Source organism: Epinephelus fuscoguttatus, linkage group LG2 (genome assembly GCF_011397635.1).
Source record: "Epinephelus fuscoguttatus linkage group LG2, E.fuscoguttatus.final_Chr_v1".
NCBI lineage: Eukaryota > Metazoa > Chordata > Actinopteri > Perciformes > Serranidae > Epinephelus > Epinephelus fuscoguttatus.
In genome coordinates, this window is record NC_064753.1 from 43,707,419 (window position 1) to 43,729,532 (window position 22,114).

A 22,114-nucleotide genomic window follows, 5' to 3' on the forward strand; every position below is an offset into this window, starting at 1 on the left:
AAGTCACACGTCACTCTGTAGCCTGATATAGACCGAGAGACAAAGGCGTGGATGAAACCTGAGCTTGCCAGCCTCCCTTCTGTTGCCATGACGACAGCAGCCGTTTCCAGTGAGGCAAAAAAAAAAAAGGGCTCAGAGGACCTGTGGCCAGAGGCTCCACCCACTGGGGGAATTCACAGATCTAACCTGGCAACCCGGCAACCTGGCAACCTGGCAACCCAAAATGAATATAATCAACTTATTTAGATGAGAACATGAAATGAGCTGGTTACAAATTAATCAACCCCAACAACCCCTCAACCCCCTCTTCCCCTTCTCTTGTCCACTAATTCATTCCCATCCCGTGCTGTGTGGCCTTTTCACAGCGTGCAACTGGATGCTGTTCAGGGCGTGTTGCTGTTGCTGGCAGGTGTAGAAGCAGGTTGAGCAGGTTGTTCCCTGAATGCAGCTCTGTTGGGCCCTCCTCCCTCCTTGTCTCTCCGGGCCGACTGCTGATTCACTCTCACACGTTGGCAGCTCACTGAAGAGATTTAGTTGCCTGTGCACCTGTTCTCATCTGATATAGCCTAAGAATAAGGTAAGGATTTACTGGGGAAGGATTTCATTTTGTCCTCTTAAATTTTCTCAGGAAATGTGTGATGGATGGATGTTTTGTATAGATATGTTTAATAAGATTTGAGTCGCTGTGATATTTTTAAGTTAAAAAAACAACAACATAAATAACCTCTTTTATTTTTGGAGGATTTTTCAGTGAAAAGACTTCTTTGACAATAATTTCCGTATATATGTTTTTACACTGTGTATGTGACATGAATATGTTTATAATTTGGTCATACCTGGCAAATTTTTCTTACTGCTTCCTCTTCTAACAAAGTAAAAGTAGAGTATCAGAAACACAAATGCTTTTATTTTTATTGTGAGAGTAAAATGAGTTTGTCGCCGGGTGGTAAAACATCACAACATCTAGTGACACACATACACCCACAGGACCTTACATAACCTGAAGAGGGGAACACGCACAATGCAGTTACACAAGTGTCACTAAGTTTTACAAAAGTATTAGTATGAGCCCTGGGGTGCGGTGACGTGTGAGCTTGGGATAGACGGTGGGAGAAGTAGATCATTTACTTGAGTGGAAATAAGGTAACCCCTATTATAAAAGCCCTGCGTTTAACAATACCTTTATTTTAATGTTTAACAATTAGATTTTTTAAACTTATGATGATGATGTTTTATCTGTAATCTAAAAAGTAATAGGAACTGAGCCTGTGATAGAATAAAAAAAATGCAATATTTCCCTCTCCACATTTTACTGGAGTAGTGAATAAAGAAGTGTAAAATGGAGGTACAAGCTAAGGGTGGGCTACACCACAAAATTTGGTTCCCAGTACCAAGTAACACAGGGCACAAACTGCTGATATCGATACCAATACTGACACTTTTTATTATTAGGAGCGGCCTGTTCATGTAGGAGAGAGCTGTGTCATGATTGATGAGGTGACTAATCACTCTGCTAACAGCTAATGATGACCAGTCACAATTTGAAACCAGTGCTACTCAAATATTAGTTTCACTTCAATGTACCTGGATATTTTTCGCATGAGCTTCTCTGACGAGACTGCTGAGACATTTCCCTCCACCTCCTCTCTTCACACTTTCAACTCCAAGTTCTTGTTCTTGTAGTTTTCTTTCTGTCATTCAGCCATTACTGCAATTATGTGTTGGATTACACTGGTTAGGGTGCGTGCTGCGCTGACACGTTGTATAAGTGCAGAGAAGCAAAGAGTACATGCACCACATGTGTTCACAACAACATGACGCTTTTGCCCTTGAAATACAAATGGGAACAACGTAGTTGAAAGAAACTGATCTCTTTTTTGGTATAAATCCTTTTGACGCTTAAATTGATCTTCAAAACTAAAATGTACTATCTGTAGTGTTGATAATTTGGTATCAATCCGTCTGCAACTATTACAAGCAGTGTTGGAGACTTTGACAGCATAAGTTTGCTACTAATGACTCCATACTGGAAGAAGTTTAACTACAGTGAAGCTGTAAAGAAAGAAATCTAGTTTGGTTCACTTAAACTACTCAGAGCAGTGGTTCCCAACAGGTGGGTCATGGTCCAAAAGTGGGTCACGGGCCTACTCTGAATGGACCAACATGTCAGGTTTGTAAAGGACAGACTTTATTGTGCTGATCCCTGTTGTAAAAGGAGTGAATAATGACAAACCAGCTCAATGACATGGCCAAACACAAGTGTGGCGCTGAATGTATTAAACTGTGTGGACTTTGAACTAATGACAGGAGAAATCTGGACCCTTGGCCGGACCAGTTGGGAACTACTGACTTAGAGAAAGTATTTCAAACTGCTCTGAAAGAAATTATCAAATTGGCAATATACATGTGATATGAAATTATAACAAAACATAATACAAAAGAGTCACATGACAGCAGAAAATGCAACTTAACTGCCACACTAATTGTGGAAACCTGCCTTCAGAGGCTTGAGTCCAGGTTGGGGTATTGCACCATGCAGGATTACTCACTTAGCCAGGTAACTTCTAAAACAAGCTGCAACAGTTTCTCTAAACATTTGTTAACTAGTCCATACCCATTGAGTACAGCATACCATACCATGAATTAGTCATACCAAAAATTAGAAAGAAAACAAACATTGGTCCACAGGGGGAGCCACAGCAATCGGTCGCATTTTAGCCATTATAAGCATTTTTCTGTTGTTATAGCGCCACCCAGTTGCCAATTAGAGTTAAATTTCTCCAGTCACCTTGAGGCGTCCTGTTCTACATATCTACCAAGGTTAGTAAAAATCCATATGGCGGTTAGGCCTAGATAAGAAATTAGCTCTCTAGCGCCCCCATTGTGTTTGATGGGGTCAATAATGGAGGGGTCCCCTCAGATTATGTGTGGTCATATGCCTACAAAGTTGCGTGGTGATGGGTGAAACCCTTGAGATGTTATACACCTTTATGTGATGAGCCACGCCCTCCGCAATATTCATTGCCTTATAGAAGCTCAGTTTTAGGAAGTTTTCCAACTTTTGCCAAGAGGGAACTTTAGATATTGGTCCCTAGATTATGTTCACCCAGTTTCATGCAGATCGCTCAAACTTCCTAGGAAGAGATCCATTTGAAGTGTTTTTCAAAAAATTCAAAATGGCGGAAAATCTATATAACCGGAAGTTATGGGTTCTTGAGGCAAATGTGTTCCTCATGAGGAGAGGCATCTCTGTGCAAAGTTTCATGTCTCTACGACATACGGGGCATGAGATATGCCCATTCAAAGTTTGCAGTTTCAATCGGTTGCTATAGCGCCCCCCTTTGGCCAATTGATGTAATATTGCTGCATTCGCATCCTCCCATGACCCTCTACCACTGTGCCAAATTTCACATGGATTGACCAAGTCAGTGAGGAGAAAAACATGGAACACACACACAGACAGACAGAGTTTTCATCATTATATAGTAAGATACATAGCAACAGTCAGGGGATTGATTACAGGTGAGAAGCATGAAAAAATATGAATGGGCCCAATATTATTTGTTGTTTTGATAGGCAAAGGCAAAATGTAAGTAATTCAATCAGATTCAGATTCATTATGTAGTGATTCAGTAAATGACCAGCAAGATGGGAAGTAGTTAAGCTACTAGTTTACTTACATGTATTCTACTACTCTGCAACACTGAGTACAAGTACCTCAAAGTTTTATGGTATTTGAGTTTATGTATTTAGATATTTTCATTTTGTCTACACAGATATTGGGGTTGTACGCTGCAGTAAATGAATAACATAACAAGGTGATCATGACACAGGTGAACTTTAAACATGTTTGTAACATCAGTGTCAGGTGATTAGTGTCTGCGTGTAGGTTGAAGGATATCAAGGAGTGTTTACAGGGTGTGTATTTGTCCATGTGTGTGTGTTTATATGGGACTGGCTCTCTGTAAAGTCACAGCTGACAGAGCCGTCGAGGTGAAAGCTGCTGCAGACTCTGACAGACCAGCAGAGTGGGAACTCTTTTAACAGTTGGCTTCTCTGAGTGCGAAGGGTCAGAGGTAAACATCGACCCGCCACGGCGCGGTGACTCTTTGGTGGGACGCTGAAGGCCAAATAGCCTCTCTGCGGGGCACGCAGATTACTGCTGTAATTCCATAGAACGGGTGGAGAGTTGTTCCGTGCAGCTGTGCCCAGTGTGATGACGGATGTGAGGTTATTTTTGTCACGGACAGGAAGTGACACGTTGAGCAAAACAGGAATCACTGGTTTGAAACTGAATGGTACAAACAAACAGATAATAGTGGTAACATTTGTCTCTGGCAGATACACATCATTACAAGTTAAATATTTTTAAGATAAAAGCTCAAAGTCATCGTTTAGCATCTGATCTTTAATCTTATCCCTGCTAATTATAGTCACATTTACACAGTGCTAAACAAAACAAACCAGTGGCTCTGCTGAGCCGCCTGTTATACTGGTTCTACATTAACGTCTCATTTACCTTTGATTCTCAGCTGTCTGCTGTGTAATTACACTTATTATCCTCCACAAAGTGTGTGTTAGGATTCAAACTTCAACATACTCTGCTGGTTAAAAACAAATCTTTTTTACTTATTCATTTAACATTATTTTTGGGGAGTTTTTTAACGTATAGTCAAGACAGAGAATGTGAGGAGAGAGGCAGATGAACTTGATCCAATGTATGACTGAAAAAAGTAGCTGGGAAATTAATGTTGTAACTCCACAAAGACGGGTTACTGTAGTAGTATTAGTGACACTTAGACTTAAAACGTCTTGTAATTCACAGTTTTCTTTTGTTGATCCTCCAGCTGCTCAATTAGCAATTTTGTTTTTTTTTTGGTAAAGATTATTTTCTGGCCTTTTTATGCCTTTAACGATGGGGCAGTGTGGTGTGGGGGGCTGAGGGTTGGAGGCTGCCCACGGCCGCTGCAGCAAGGACTGAGCCTTTGTACATGGGGTGCCTGCTCCATCCACTAGGCCACTAACGCCCCCTCAATTAGCAAATTTAATTGGCCAAAACACAGCACCAGAGTTAGTCTAGTTTAGTTTATTTGCACATACATGTATGGAAAACACAGGAAAAAGAAATTAAAAGTTAAAACATTTTGCAGGAGAGGTTAGAAGACAAAAATGGCTTCTTACTTTCCCTATTAAATAACAACAATTATACATAAAAAGAAAAAGATAAAAATGAAGATTGTATAATTGAATTTAAAACTCTATTTCGTTTGGTGATAACCCATCAGGTGAGTTAAAACAGTGACTTTTGTCTTGAGAGCAATGAAGATGCTAAATAGCAATTTTCAGCCAGGGACACCAACTTTTAATCTCAAGCTGCAAATGAACCGGTCAGTTTATTCCAGTTAATTATTTTCACCGCTGCAGTGTAATAAGCTCTAAATTGTAATTGCGTTTCTTGGTGGATTGAGCCATTTTCTTTAATCATGTGCTCTTAGAGTCTGCTGTAGAGTTGTGAGCAAACTTGAGCCTTTGATTGATCCTGCGTTCACGTTAACAGCTGCTCCATCAACAACCCACAGGTTTTCCATTTGTTTCCTGCAGAGCTGAAAACACAGAATTGTGGCTGATTTGTGGACGATAAACAAGCTTGTTGAGAAACTGGCCACAGAGGAACATTCTTGGTTCGCTGGTCACTGACAGACAACTTGAGTGCATGTCTTTGAACCCAGTTGCCATGATAAATGTTGGCTTTGTTTGTTTCTGCAAACCACAGGATGTGTTACATTTGTATGTTTTATATGTAGCAGATATTTTATAACTCTGTTTCTTGACGTTTCATTTTTGAATTTTGTGTCGTGATGATGCTGTGGTTAGGTTTAAGCACAAAAACCATTTGGTTAGGGTTAGGATAAGACCATATTTTGTTTAGTTGGACATGTCCAGAACTGTCCCTAAAAAAACACTTGCTTTTGTTGCCACAAACACAGCTTGAAAGTCTTATTTAAAAACACCCACTTCTGTCGCTACAGACACAGCTGGAAATATCCCAAACTGTCATTAAGAAGCATTTGCTTTTGTTGCTACAAACGTGACTGAACATGTCATAATATTAATGTTGTCAAAAAATACCCGGTTTTATCCCTACAAATACAGCTGTAAATGCCCTGAACTGTCGTTAAAAAACACCTGCATTTGTAACTACAAATGCAGCTGAACATGTCAAACTGTTGTTACAAATTTCCTTCTTTTGTCACTACAAACCTAGCTGGCCATGTCCTAAACAGTTGTTAAAAATTACCTGCTTTTGTCACTACAAACATGGCTGGATATGGCCTGAGGTGCTGTTACAAAACACCTGAAATTATCACTACAAAAGCAGCTGAATATGTCCAAAACTACTGTTAAAAAACACCTGCATTTGTAACTACAACACAGCAGAACATGTCCCAAACTATTGTTAAAAAATCACCTGCATTTGTTGCTACAAACACAGCTGAACTGGTCCCGGACTGTTGTTTAAATACACCCACATTTGTCACTACAAACACAACTGCATGCCTCGATTTGTTGTTAAAAATACCTTCTTTTGTCGCTACAAACACAGTTGAACATGTCCTGAACTGTTATTAGAAAATACTTGCTTTTGTTGCTACAAAAGCAGCTGAATATACCCTGAACTGCTGTTAAAACACACCCGCTAACTACAAAAACAGCTGGACATCTCCTAAACTGTCGTTGAAATACACCCACATTAGTCACTACAAACACAGCTGGACATGTCCGAAACAGTTGTTACAAAACACATGCATTTGTCGCTACAAAAGCTGCTGAATATGTCCTGAACTGTTGTTAAAATACACCCACATTTGTCGCTACAAACACAGCTAAACATGCCCCACATTGTTGTTAAAAATACCTTCTTTTGTCACTACAAACACAGCTGGCCATGTCCTTAACAGTTGTTAAAATTACCTGCATTTGTCACTACAAACATGGCTGGATATGACCTGAGGTGCTGTTACAAAACACCTGAAATTGTTGCTACAAAAGCAGCTGAATATGTCCTGAACTACTGTTAAAAAACACCTGCATTTGTCGCTACAAACACAGTTGAACATGTCCTGAACTGTTATTAGAAAATACCTTCTTTTGTCGCTACAAACACAACAACAAAGTGTTGTTACAAAACACCTGAAATTGTAGCAACAAAAGCAGCTGAATATACCCTGAACTGCTGTTAAAACACACCCGCTAACTACAAAAACAGCTGGACATCTCCTAAACTGTCATTAAAATACACCCACATCTGTCGCTGCCGACACAGCTGAACATGTTTTTAACTGTTGTTAAAAAAGACTTGCTTTTATTACTACAAACACAGCTGAACATATCCTGAACAGTTGTTAAAAAAACACCTGCTTTTGTTTGTCTTTAAGTCATTTGCTGCTTTCTGCTGCTTGGTAGCCATCCTGTCATGTTGTCCATCATTCCCTCATCCTCCTGATGTGAGACCCATCTGATAAAATCTAATCTTAACTACGTCATATGTATGAAACATACAGTTGCAAACTGTGGTTTGTAGAAACGTGCAAAGCCAACAGTTCTTCTTCTGCTGACTGGACTGATTTTGTCATATTTATTTAATGATGGAAATTAATTTTTAGAAATGTGCAGTTGGTGAGAAGTTCAGAAATGACTACCTGTATTTAAAAGACGATGGATGTAATTTTTTGAATGCATAATGAGATAACCAATCCATTGGGGTCGATAAATCAAAATAAAATTAGTTTTTAAAAATGTATTTTCAGGTAGGTGCGTCCTGACTGACTGGTTGAAACATGTTCTGACAGGTAAAACCAAGAATGTGAAATCCCCAGATTTGCATGTTCAAACCTCTGCTGCACGCCACAATATAACGCACTGTGCACGCAGCCTGTTGCACTGCCTATAACAAGAATCAGCTCAGAACAAAGCAACCGATCAACAAAGTGACTCGCAGTGAGAGTGCCCTGCAGGGAATAACCGGAGCTGCAGTCATTTGTGTATCGGAGTGAAGCCGAGGGGAGAACACATAGCTCACAGGGCACCTGTGTAAATTCACCCTGTCGTAAAGATCTCACAGGAGATTGTGTTGGGACCGTGTTGAGCTCGCTATGTAACAATGCAGGGATGGCTGCGTTGAAATTCAACAAGGTCCAGATGTAGCGGCGAGGGGACGTCATGTTCGTGATGTTGTGGCCCATGTTCACAGCTTCATCAGTGGAGCAGTTCCCTGAGAGACGGGAGGTGTGAAAGGATTAGTTGTTGAAGGATTTTCATTATGATTTGTGTCAGTGCAGCTGACCTGTGCTGTTCAAGAAGGTGATTTTGTGGCTCTGGAAAATGGGAACAACCGGAGATGGCTTGTTGCACACTGAGTCTTTGTGTGTGGTCAGGGAGAGTTTGAAGGCTGCAATAAACACAAGTTTAACACCCGTGGCTGCTTTCTGACGGCGTTCGTCCTGCACAGGTGGTAAACAGACCCCTCAGTCATTGGGAGGAAGGACGAAGCAGAAAAACTTTTGCCTCTCAGTTTTCATTTGAAATGAAGATGCATTCATGTCCTGCACATAATCTTTTAATAATCTGTTGTAAATTGACTCCAAATTATAAGTGAAGGTAATTATTGCACTTCATATAATCATATTGTGAAACTGGTTTGGAGGGATGCCACATATACACTCTGAGTGAGAGCATCTTTGCATGATTATAAGAGTTGCTTACCATCCACAAAACATATCCACATTTATTGTTTATTATTGGCAAATAAAGGTTCTTCTTATCTGTGTTTTTAGGAGCTAAGTTCTGAGTAGATTGTTGCTCTTTGCTGATAATCTATTTTGACATATCACGGAAACACGTTCTCATCTCAACTCAAATATTGCAGCTATGTGAGTGCACCTAAAAGTGAACCAACAGAAAACAGGACTCAGTTCTTGTTTCACATTGTCAAAACAGCCTTTTACATGTTTCGTCTTTGTGTATCAATCTAAAGTCACTCTAATACACATATATACATATTGTGTATCCTACAATTCCTAAGTAATTGTGCAACATTTTCCGAACAATTTCAGACATTCTTGATTCAAGTATTGAGCCTAAACCACAAACTTTTATTTCTAATATTCAAGAGACATTTAACAAACTCACATCAGCTCCAAGAGGACTTATCGGCTGTTTCCTTATGTCAGGTATGAAATGCTTGCTGATGCTGTGGAGGGTAAAATTATCCCTAAAGTGAGTATGTGGCTCAATGCTGTCAGAGCTCTGGAGGTGGAGAGGATCAGATATATTAGGAATGAGCAGGTGAATTTAAGATAACGGTGTAATGCCATTTGCAGATTCTTGTTCCCAGTTTAATGTAGGATCCTTACATTTTGTTTTGGGTGTCTAGGTTGGGTACTTTATTTTATTTTTCTCCTATTTTTTGATTGTGTTTTTTTTTCTTATTTTTATATATTCTAAAAGAGACTAGTGTCTGTATGTGTGTGTCTGTATATTTACAAATAATTTCTTCATTTGTATATATTTATGTATGATCTGTGCAAACTGACACCACTCTCAATAAAATGCTTTCACTTAATTTACAATGTAAAAATTATGTTTCTACAGTATTTCTGTTTTGAATTGAAGAGCGGTACAGAAAACAATCGTATTCCTTGTCCAACATTATCTAATTTAATTAGTGAGCACTGGTAATAAAGGTAAAAACCATTTAGATATTAATTATCTATGACGTGTCACTCTGCATTCGTAAAGAAAACCTTGCTTTCTGCCTTTGGTGGACGAAGAATCCTAAAACTGCAAACACTGCTGATAAACTAAAGAAAACAATCCTGGAGGCAGAAGAACAAGGTTTTCTCTGCAAATTCAAGGTAACATGGCATGACTAATTGATATTTGAAGGTCATTTTGTGGCTGAGTTATTCCTTTAAAGTTCTGTCACAATGCTCAATCTGAACCTGCTTAACTTTTGGCACTTTGAACACCATTAAATAACGTTTTATGTTCTGTCTTGTGTTTCAGAGAGAAACCAAAGGGGAAATGGGACTGTATTTAAAAATCACAGCAGGCCTCCTTCTGCTTGTCCAAGCCTTTCACCTGGCAGCACTCCAAGAGTCAACCGACTCTCCAGGAAAGACAATTGATAAAGGCTGGTTCCGGCTAGTCAAAAACGAAGCTGTAAGTCAAAACACTGCATTTCCTAAAGACGAGGGAGATTATTACCAGGAAGCTGATGCGAATGCTGAATTCAGCAGTGGGATAGCATCTGGCTCCATGGCAGTAAATACTGAAGAAGAGCAGAATGTGGCTGGCACAACACCCAACAATCTGGCTGCTGTCACTACTGAAGTCCCTACAACCAGCAACGCCACCATGTCACCAAATGCAACAACTGCAGATGCCACAAACTCAAGCCAGGTCAACATGACAGGAGCCGAGGAGGAATTTCACAACTGGACAATGACTCCTCAAAACTCCACTACTCACCTGAGTGCACAAAACTCCACCAGCTTTCCAGATAACTCCAACGGCACTGACTTACAGACGACAGCCTTGGCTCCAGAGAGCAACGCTACGCAAGCATCCACAACAAAACCAGACGAAGATAAAGGGTTGATTAATGCCACAGAATCTACCAGCACAACAACTGTAACAACCACAGTGAAGCCAGAGATAAAGGAGACATCTGCCACGTCTTCATCTACAACGGTGTCCCCATTTGAGACCACAGAAACGAGCCCTGGGACTACAACTGCCGCTGCGCCGATCACACCTGAGAAGGCCAACGAGACAGACAAAGATGCAGCCTCAGGGAGCAGCTCAGAAAGAGGTACTGCTGCAGTTTCAGGTGTCACAGTATCTGGTGCAAATTTCTGTGTCCAGAATAACTGCTCTCTGTAGCAGCGTGACATCACTTTACAGACAGATACCTGATAAAAAAATAGCATTTCTGTGAAATTCAAAGCTCTCTTGGCTGATTTGTGTTCACATTTGAGCAATTTAATAAGAAAAAATGGCACAAATTTTACGCAGATTACCTTTAAAGAAACTCTACACTCATTGCACAAGAGCACATATAACTGTTTTTTGTTTTACATGTCGCTTTTTTAACGCCCTTTCCCTGACCCACATTTGCCTGCATCTATTTTCCCACTGGCAGAGGACAAACGCCCCTTCTTTCAAAGGAAAAGGTTGGATTGGGTTTCAGGTGCTATCGATGTGGCCTCTATGAGTGAAGGGGTCTATTACAACCACCTTTTAAGCAGGACAATGAACCCCTGTTTTAGTGGCAGACAAACCTGAAAGAGGTGGTCGGGGACTGAGGTCAAAGATACTTGTGCTGCCTCTGTGCGGGGGCGTGAGACGAGTCTTTGGTGTTGAGCACGAGATCAAGGAGATAGGGCTAGAAAAGGCTGCTTGACGAATACGCCGGTGCAAATTAAATCTATCTATCTATCTATCTATCTATCTATTCGTAAAGCAACTTTTCCTGCAGAACATATGTGGCCCAGCTCGCAACAAACACCATGGCAAGTGGAAGCAAAAAAGACTTTAGAGAGTTGGCACGAGCTTGGGACTAAAATAAAACTCTCATCGCATGGACAGATGTGACAGCAGGACCTAACACTAACAGATGACGGCAATAAACAGTGGGAAAACAGTTGTGAAACTGGCGGCAACACAGAAAAAAAAACAACAACTGCTCTATAGTTACCATGACAGTCACAGCGTGTGCACAAAACCTGTACTAAAGCACAGACGGCTGAGTGCAGATAAACATAGGGGCTAGAAATATGAGCAGAGGAAACTTTGCTGTCACTGGTTTCAGTAAATACCCACTCACTCCAGCTGCCTGGCCGAAGCAACATATAGTTCTTACGGTGACATCAGCTTCTTTATGGATCGCAATCATGTTTCATCAAAAAACAACAAGACTGAAGGTCTACAGAGATGCTTGCAGCTCCGTGAGGCACAGTGCTGAGCTGAGAGCAAACATCAGCAAGCTAATATACTCACAGTGTCAGTGTTAGGCAGGTAGAATATATACCATCTTAGTTTACTGTAATGTCTTACATTTGCTAATTAGTAATAAACACACAACGTTCATCAGCGTTTATCGTCACATCTCATAAGTACTCATCATATTTTGCTGCTCGGGGTTGGTTGGCACACTTTACTCTCTGCTGTCTGGCATAACTCATGTTACAGTACGCAAACCAGCAGCACATGAAGGGTTGAAGTCTCAGTTATAGAGCCTTTTAGAGCCGACATCACAATGACATCACTTCATAAGCTGGTTGCAAGACAAGACTCTCCACCACAGGGCTGTAGGCTACACAGGAGTCTTAAAATGTCATCTTGTTGTGTTATTGAGAGCCAGAATAGAACGAGTCATGGCTCAAAACTTTAATTTTATCACATACCAGCCGCCACTGCCCGTCAACAAAAACCAAGACATGTATGGTTAAATGCGATAAGACGAAAGGACTGGACGGAGGCCATCATCAAAAATGCTCACGTGTGCAGCGCACACTTCATATCAGGTTAGGGAAAAAGTATTTCCTGTTGTAGGGAAGAATAACGTTATGTGTATTAAGGGTTATCATGTCCACCTCATCAGAAACTGGGGAGGGATTAAGAGGAGTATTGGATTTCTCTGTGATGCTAACTTTTTAGCACATTAGCTAACGTTAGCTTCGATAGCAAAACAAAACAGGGAAAACCGTTCAAGTGTCGTCCTTCTTTGTAAGATTGGCTTCCTGTGACATCATCCATCCACTGAGTGAGAGCATACGGGTCAGCCAGTCTACGCCCGTTGGTCAGTAGGTTTATTTATTCAAGTAACACTTGCAGAGACCTTTTAAGGACCAGAAAATGTCTGTAGCTATGTTTCCATCCAAAAGTGACTCGCATCATTGGGAAATGCGCATTAAAAAAAATATGAATCTGTGTGTTTCCATTAAATGTACGGACTTTGGTGAAAACTACGAACTCGTGCGAGTTTTCCGCAGAGCTGGAAGCAAAACAAGTCTCACATTCTTCTTCTCCTACGTCTTCTGGCGGTTGGCAACCAGCTTGTAAATGCATTACTGCCTTCCGGACCCGGAGTGTGGATATCACCATGGAGACGTGCGCTACGTCAGACTTAATTCGAACATAACTATTTCCATCCCCCATTTTGCTAATCAACATTTTGCCAAATCAACCAAAACCCGGCTAAAGCGAGCGTATTTTAGGACACAAACACCAGTCTCCTGGGTCAAAGTCCCGTGCTTAATGGACCCAGCTCCACTCCCACCTGCCCTAAAATGACTTTTCTGGCTCTTCATACTACATCTGTTGCTCTGAATGTCTAATATTAATGGAGAGGTGTTTACATTGGAGTTGGTTGAAAGCCCAGTGCATCTCATACAGACACTAAAAGGTGCATCGGGTGCCTGTGGCTCAGAGGTTGAGTGGGTCGTCCACTAATCGGAACATCGGTGGTTTGATCTTTGGCTCCAAATTGTTCCTGATGGCTGTTCCATCAGTGTGAGAGTGGCTGTAAATGGTAACTGTGTTGCAGGGGGCACCGTGTATGGTAGCCTCGGCCACCGGTGTGTGAATGGGTGAATACGACATGTAGTGTAAAAGCGCTTTGAGTGGTCGGAAGACTAGAAAAGACTATATAAGTGCAGAGCAGCGCATTGTGTGGCCATATCTGATGCTAAGAGCAGCTGACCAAGCTGCATTTGTTTGACACCCTGGGAGTGAAACCAGACTGCAACACAACACACAGCTGAGGTTGATGGGAACGTCATTAGTTCTGAAGGTGTTTGGACATAAATCAAATTACAGTATTGCTCCAATTAAAATGGTGCTAGATGAAAAATCAGGGAATCACCAAAATTACTATGATTAATGCTGAGATAGCTTTAACAGTGCGTACTCACATTCATGGCGAAGACCACAGAAATCAAGCTCATGGTGTCACCAGAAAAAAAGTCAGAGAATCACCAAAGCCAGTAGGATTTATTTTTGAAGAAACACGGATAGTAGTTTCATAACAACCTATCAATAGTTAATAAGCTATATCAGACCCACTGACCAACTGTGTGACTAAAAACATTTTAACAGCCAAGAAGGGATTTCTTTGCTTTCATTTCACTTTTGCTGCTAAACATCAATCAAATGCCTATTAAATAAAAATAAAATAAAGTTAACATAACTTCCAGTACATTACAGTTCCTGGAAAAATAAATGAGTTATGCCTAAAATTAATACTTCTACTCACACTATTTTGTCTACTCTGAAATGAAGTAAAAACTTGCAGCTACAGGAAACAAGAATTGAAATACACTTCATGACAAAATTGTTCTTTTGCTTCAGCTTGCCCCAGGTTAGGGGTAAATTGATCCTAGCAAGTGGGTAAATTGAGCCATTTGTAGATAAACGGAGCCACTGAATTATTTATGTGTGAGTCCTGATAAAATACAAATGCAGTATTTCTATGTCAAAGCATATTGAAAACAATTATGTCACTTTCAGAGACTGTTTTTTTCCCACGCTGCTGTCGCCTTAAGAGACAAACAGTGAAACAGAAGGTTAGAAAAACTTAGTTACTTCAGCAACACTTTGTGATGCAGAAAAGGTCAGTGTTGTTAATATAAGCGTCTGTGTCACAGTTTGTTTTTTTACACTGGTACGACTGTCAAAATATGAGAGCAGAGATGCTAATGTGTGAAGGTCGTGATCAGCGCTGTACTCTACTTACATGGGAAGACGTGATATATTTAAGTTATCCATGGAGCAATTGTTTAAAGTGATACAATATAATTGGAACTAAAATAATGTTCAGTCACATTTCACCTTATTGAGATGACGAGCACAGCGTCCTGTCTCTAAATATTCAAATGTATTCAAGAAATTATCATGATTTCAGCATGTTAATTGCATTAATTATCACATCGTAAATTAGACAAATCTGTACAGCTGACTAATTGCGATGTGTATCTATGCGAGCGTACTGCCACTGGAAACACAATTTCAAAAACACATTTCAGCTATAATTGTCTGACAATTAACCCTCACAGACAGCAGTTGATAGAAATAATTTTGTTGTTGACATGTTATTTACGACTCTCTCCCACTCCCTTGACCCCTCCATTGAAGGTTTGGCGACAGACACACACAAGACAAAAAGAAACGGAGCGTGGGGAGCTGTGCTGGGAACAGGAGTGGCTGTGGCCTTTGTGGCACTGGTGGCCTACGTCATCCTGAAGAAGAAACACAGGAAGGGGTTCTCTCACAGGAAACTGGAGGAGGAGTATCCTTCAGACCCAGGTATGTGATTACTCGCCCCTGATACAGTAAACACCAAACATTGTTGGCATTTTCAGGAAAAATTTCACCGGAGGACATAAATAATTAAACTGTTATCTGTGATTGCTTGCTCGGGATTTAATTAAGGTTGCAAACTTAATCCGACAACATTTCTAATATTAAGATAAGCCTCTGGTAGTTTGGCGGCAGATAACAAACTCTGAGCACAATGTTGAAATATGTTTACACCAGTTCAACATTTTGGAGAAAAAGTGACACATTACATATAATTTCAACACGTTCTCATCCCAACTTGTCAAATACCGCGGCTTTGTCAGTGGACTTACGTTTTAAAATATGATGTGCTAAGTACTGGACATTAATGGACAGCCTATGGCCCTGACCACAGAAAGTGTTTCAGCAGCTGGAGGCGTCTTTTTGTAATTGTTTTTAATAAGAATGAAGCTTGTTGCTCATGGTTTTTGCATCGCGTGTTTCTGTGCTCTAATGCTCTGCCGTTTCTGTCAGAGCACTCTGAACTCATCGAGCTGAAAAATTTCACTGAGTGGAAAAGCGTCCGATGGATTGACTTGAAAGGGGGGCCTTCTGTGGTGGTCACCACGACAAGTTTACATATGGTAAACAATGGAGGAGAAACTAGTGGTAGCAGTTGCTGGATACCCAGAGCTATACGGCCCGACGATAAACAGCGGGTTGTCAAACTGCCCCAGAGTCATCCTTAAATATGCCTGAAAACGTCCATAATGGAGGAGAAGCTCCTGGACCAACTGGTGGTACTCCCTGTGATCCAGCCGCTTTTTAGGGTCTCATGTACCCACACAGATCTCTGTTTATCTGCTGACAGCCTCTCACCCTCAGCTACAGCAAGTACCCTCTGCCTCAACATTTTAATAGTTAGATACTAATTGCTATGAAATTAAAAAAAAAGCGGTGGATCGATTACAAAAGACACAGCAAGTGTGTTTTTTGTTTTTTTTTATTGGTGGCATTCAGTTTGAATATAGGCATTGCAGTGCACCTTGTGTTTTGCAACCTCCAAAACACTTGATGTGTGATCGGGGGCCTCACACTTGCTACATGCATGTCTTTTCAAAATACACTTCTACTTTTAAAGGAAATGCACAGTTCCTGCTTGTTGCATGCAGAAAGTCCTTTTCAGAATAAACTTACAACGTAGGTAAAACCTTACCTTACCTTTTTATTTGCACACATAGTAAAAACAACATAGAATCCAGATAAATAATAGGAAAAAAGTAAGGATGTGACAGGAGAGGTCAAGAAGCTATAAGCTTATACAACGGACCTCCCCTCAACTTAAGATAGAAAACTATATGAACAAGAAAAACAAAATAAAGAGAATATATATATACATATATATATATATATATATATATATATATATATATATATATATATATATATTTAAAAAAAAACAACAAAAAAAACAAAAAACAAAATGAAACTAAACTAATATAGTTAAACTAATCAAACATAATAATAAATAGCAAAAACACACTAAGTAAATATGACACAAAAAACTGGGGGTCTACCCATTGGTCCGAAGCCCATTATTCCGACAACCCATTGGTCCGACATCCCATTGTTCCGACCATATTAAACCCATTGTTCCGAAGTCCCGTTGTTCCGAAATCATCATGATGCCCTGTGGTTAAGGTCTGGTTAGGTTTAGGCACAACAACCACTTGGTTAGGGTCAGGAAAAGATCATGGTGTGGGTTAAAATAAAAAGAAAGTGGCAAATACATAAGCTGTGAACCTGCTTCGCCTCAAGCCTTTCCCAGCTGACCCAGAGCCGGTCGCGGCGCACCATCAAGGCAGAAATACGCCCGCCGGGAGCCGTTCAGCACTGCGGAAATCTCCCCACACAACCCCGACCCCAGAGTTAATAACAGGAGGTTATGGTGTTTCAGTCTCTTCTCTCTATGACACTTGTATCTCGACCAGTAGCCTACTTTTGTTGCGTTTGCTGATCCTCTATGGTACACAAATACAGTGTAGACTAGTATAATCACATATCGGAACAACGGGACGTCGGACTAATGAGAGGTCGGAACAATGAGAGGTCGGAACAATGGGCTGTCGGACCAATGACATGGACCCAAAAAACTAACGTACACGGAACAAAAACAACCACAAATACAAGAAACTCAACAAGAAAAAAAAAAAAAAAACAGTTTGCTTTTGTTGATTTCTTTAGGTTTAGGCAACAAGAGCATGTGGTTGGGTTTGAAAAAAAAAGTCATGGTTTAGCTTAAAATTCACAAAGGAACTGAACAGCAGGCTCGTCAGTGAGAGTTTGTTTGACCCATCAACTTCCCCTCCCACCCTATATGGACTTTCTTGCTCTTTATTTCACGGTAGTTGCTGCCAGACGTTACAAACTGTTGCCGATTGGTGCATATGATACTGCAGGGAAGGGTGCCTCTCTGTGTCTGTGTCTTACGCAGATGTCCACTGACAAAGCGGCGTTTTTTGATGACTTGGGTGTTTGCCCCTGCCTGCCGGTGCTGCCTCTAAAACTGATGCACCAAGTGCATGTCACACCAGCGCAAAAGGTGCCTCTGTGCGTTGGTGTGTGGCGCTGAGATCACTGATAAAGTGATAGCATTTTGGTGCGCATTGGGAGTGAGAACGGGCTGCAAATTTTTGTAGTTACACTTTTAAATTAAACAAATGAGATATAACATGTTAAAGGAGCAGTGTGTTGGATTTAGTAGTGTCTAGTGGTGAGGACTGCAGATTGTAACCACCTGAAACTTCTCCTGTATGCCAAGCATGAACTCCTGGTTAGGATTCCTTTAGTGTTCATTCTTTAGAGGAACTGTTTGCCAAAGTCTCTCCAAAACAAACAGACCAGGTGGTTAAACACTGAATAAAGTTTAATGTTACAAATCAGTGTTTCTCCTACAGTGTTTGGCTCATCGCAGACAGGACACTAGCCCAGCACCTGTTAATATTAGCTTACGTTTTTTCTCTGATAACTTAAGATCCAGATGTAGATCCAGATCCTCTCTAAAACAAACAGACCTGGGTATTTAAACAGCTTAAAACTAACTACTAACCACAACGGCAGATGCAAATACACAAAAATGTGAAATTGTGAAGATGTGAAAATGCAAATGGCACTATCTGAAACCAGTATTTAGTTTGTCTGTTCTGGGTTGCTGTAGAAAGATGGCAGAGCAACATGGTGGTTTCCATAGACGAGGACATTCTCCCTTTGTAGATACAAACGGCTCATTTTAAGGTAACAAAAACACAATGATTCTTATAATGACTTTAGTTGTTCTTTTATCTCAGACATGTGTTAGGATGTGACATACCTTGACATGTTTCGGTGGAAACTTCAGCCTTCCTCAGAAGTGTTACTTGGTTGTGGTTGTGACGCGATCTGTCAGTCAGCTGATATTAGGGAGGCGTGACCATCCTGTCAGTTTTGACAGGACGATCACGCCACCTGCTGTCCGTCCGCCGCCTCTCCAGGACGCTGCTCCAGGTGTGGGAGAGCATGTATGCCCCCTCGTCCCTGTTCATCGTCCCTGGGCCCCGCTTCCTTATTTCGATAGCCTCCCTGATCCAGCGCCGGTATTTGTTGTCCTCGGTGTAACACATAGACAGACACACATGTCTGAGACAGAAGAACAAGTGAAGTCATTATCAGAAACTGAAGACATAATGAACACCATTGAACTACAATGATTCTTATTTACACTAAAGAAAGCATACTGCATTTCTGCCAATATATCCCCTAAATCCTACACACTGGACATTTATTTAGAGGAACCTTGAGTCTTTATGCTAAGCTAAGCTAAGCTATCAGACTGCTGTAGTTACATATTTAACGTGAAAAGTTGAGAGTGGTTTTGATCTTCTCACTTTAGTCTTAACAAGAAAGAGAACTGGAGTATTTCCCAAAATGTGAAACTATTCCTTTTAGTCCTATGACACACACACACACACACACACACACACACACACACACACACACACACACACACACACAGGGTAAGGTAAGCTCACCATGCAAAATAGGATCATGTACTATGACAGTTTGCAATTTGTCTCATTCTTGCCATGAACTCAGGGGAAGACGGCACACTTCCCGCCACACGCCCTCATATTTAATCTCTCTGTTCAGGTCCAACTGAAATTAACCTGCATATTTTTTTTTTTCTTCTGCTTCTGATTACAGGCATCAGATTACAGGCTAGATAGCAAAGTGTAGAACATAGAGCATATCACAAACCTACCTGCATATTTAAGATGAATCTAATGACATCTTTAGTGTCAGGTCCTCAAGTCCATCTGATCTCAGCTGTGTTTTAACCAACCTGTACTATGTCAACAATACAACCAACAGTACACACAAGATAAGTCCATCACCAAGACGTTTACAACGTGGTTTCACTCCAAAGTTGTCGAAATCTGGCGCTTGGGCGGTGACTTGCAGCGTTAGACACAGACAGAAAAAGCTGTCCTTTAGCGTCGGCATGGTATGCGGCACCTTAGTTTAAAGGTGTCTGACCGTATCAGGGGAAAATGTGGCGGGATATGAATGAAAGTTAAGGTGCCAAAAGTGCCAGTAGGACGGGCCGGAGGGGCGGTGGATGGGTCCGACAAACACCAGCTTTCAGACCGGATAGTGGTGTTTGCGTCCCGTAAGATTCTAAAGCCTAACCCTGTTCTTTTTTCCTAAACCTAACCACGTGTGTTTGTTGTTGAAGGGAAAAAAAATGTCAATTCGCGGTTTTGTACCAATGTTATGGGTTTATTTTGAAAGAGACTGTATGTAAACAGTAAATTTCCTGTGAAAACATGAGTGTATTTTGAAAACAGACAATGCATGTAGCAGGCAGAACTTGACACTGTGTCCCAGAACGTCAGCAACCAACACACCCAGGGTACCTTGCAAGTAGATGTATGGTGAGGTTGGAGTGAAAACGTGTTGACATGTATGTCACGTGCATGTCAGGCTACAGTGTAGGCTCTGCGAAGACAATGCAGAAATATAAATCCTGCGTTAGTTCTGCACTAACAGGGGAAATACAGGCTACTTTTCAGTGTATTATCATAATAAGGCTTTTGGCAATGAAGCGTTCAATAGTACAAATGTTTAACATCAACTTGTCTTATTTCTAGTTCTCAGATTAGACACCAGTGAACCCATGGATTTGAACTTTGGCATTGGGGGTTCGGCCTACTACAACCCAGGACTCCAAGGGGACAACATCCAAATGAGCAACTTTCCAGGACGCCACAGAAACTGAAAAGACTCCCGAGACCAAAGTCATGAACTCCCTTGAATGATATGTTGCCAGTTCTGCTTGTTGGCATGTGATAGACGACCTGTAATGTGGAGTTTTTAAATAAGACTGTGCGAGGGTGACATTTGTGGATGCAGAGGAGCTTGAGAAGGTCTATTGTCAGCCACCACAAACGATATGTCAGATTATGCATTGTGTTGAGTAGATTTATTGCATTGGAATAGAGGGATCACTGAAGGCAATCTGTCTCAACTACACTGCAACAGCCAAAATGAACTGTCAGCCATTTCTGTATGTTGCCAAGGGTATCAAATTACATCTTTCCCAATGAAAAATATGCAGTCAGTGAAGGATGTTAAAATTATATTTGTAATAACTCGTCATTTGTATTTTTTTTCTGTGAATAGGAGCCACAATTTATTTTTTTTGAAGACAAGCAAAACAAACACATCAGCGCACAATCAGACCAGCTCGAGAGAAGAAACCAGAAAGCGATGCTGATGCAAAACATTTGTAGGGAAAAAAAAAAACACTGCTGTTGTTCTGCTGCCGAAACAACAGATGACACAGCTGGCCTGTCGAGGCGTTTGCAACAAAATCCAGAAGCCATGGTGAACAATAACATTATCCATATCAGCAATCACCTGCTGTCATGGCATAAGGAAGACAATAAAAAGCAAAATCTGAATGGCGCTTTCAGATATTTCCACAACTGGCAGTCACAGCCAGAGTCTGAGAAGTGAACCGTCAAACCAAAGACTTGAGTTTGTTTTTGTGCACCGAGAGGGAGGCGGAGGGGAGGGGGGGTGCTGTTTTGTTATTCATAGACTGAGATTTTGGTATTCAGGAAGGGAGTTGTGTATTTGGTCTTAGCATTACTCAGTAGCAACTACTATATCATCATAATATACTGCTTAAATCTTCTGACCTCCAGGTGTCCAAACAGAGGTTTGAGCTTCTCGAGCACCTTGGGGAGTTACGTAGCGTTTACCTGCTGCATACTTAGAGCGAAATTAGAACATAACTAATGCAGATTTTTTTTTTTGAAAAACATTTTTATGTCATTGTTATTCTTCTCCTAAGTTAGCTTTAACTTTGAGTGACAACCTTCAGCAAGAACAGTGTCTCCTTTTTGACTGATATAATGTGGCTGGGCAAGGAGGGAATAGGCAGGGATTAACTACACTCTCTTTCATGTATTCATTGCCTTAATACAATAAAATCTAACAATAAATCCTAATGATTCATTTCTAAACTCTTGCTTTTCTATGTCATACATGAAAAACACACTTTTATAACTTTATATGTGGAGAAAATTCATCTGTAAAATACATCTTTCAGCTCCCTCGACCCTTTCACTCATCATTACCTGAGTGAAGCCCGCACTCGATCAACATGCGCCCTGATTATGATTAATATATGTTACGTCTCCGCCTAAACAGCCAACAATGACTCGGAGATGTG

General features: G+C 40.8%; 1 protein-coding gene across 2 annotated transcripts; it reads left to right on the forward strand.

Moving 5' to 3' along the window:
* Positions 1-437: 437 nt before the first annotated feature.
* On the forward strand, positions 438-21,905 carry muc15 (mucin 15, cell surface associated). Of its 2 annotated transcripts, XM_049598762.1 has the most exons (5): positions 438-577; positions 10,066-10,873; positions 15,196-15,366; positions 18,557-18,633; positions 20,526-20,664. In XM_049598762.1, the coding sequence occupies exons 2-4, from the start codon at positions 10,084-10,086 to the stop codon at positions 18,610-18,612; spliced, it is 1,017 nt and encodes a 338-aa protein (XP_049454719.1). In that variant the 5' UTR covers positions 438-577; positions 10,066-10,083; the 3' UTR covers positions 18,613-18,633; positions 20,526-20,664. The 2 variants fall into 2 exon arrangements, with proteins under 2 accessions (XP_049454719.1, XP_049454710.1); XM_049598753.1 differs by lacking the exon at positions 18,557-18,633 and having other exon boundaries at positions 439-577; positions 20,526-21,905.
* The last annotated feature ends 209 nt before the right edge of the window (positions 21,906-22,114 follow it).

Excerpts from the sequence above, each read along its gene's own strand:
- muc15 (XM_049598753.1), top strand. The coding sequence starts at position 10,084 with ATGGGACTGTATTTAAAAATCACAGCAGGCCTCCTTCTGCTTGTCCAA. Across the intron at positions 10,874-15,195 it reads AGGGAGCAGCTCAGAAAGAG|GTTTGGCGACAGACACACAC; the intron begins GTACTGCTGCAG and ends CCTCCATTGAAG. Across the intron at positions 15,367-20,525 it reads GGAGTATCCTTCAGACCCAG|TTCTCAGATTAGACACCAGT; the intron begins GTATGTGATTAC and ends TCTTATTTCTAG.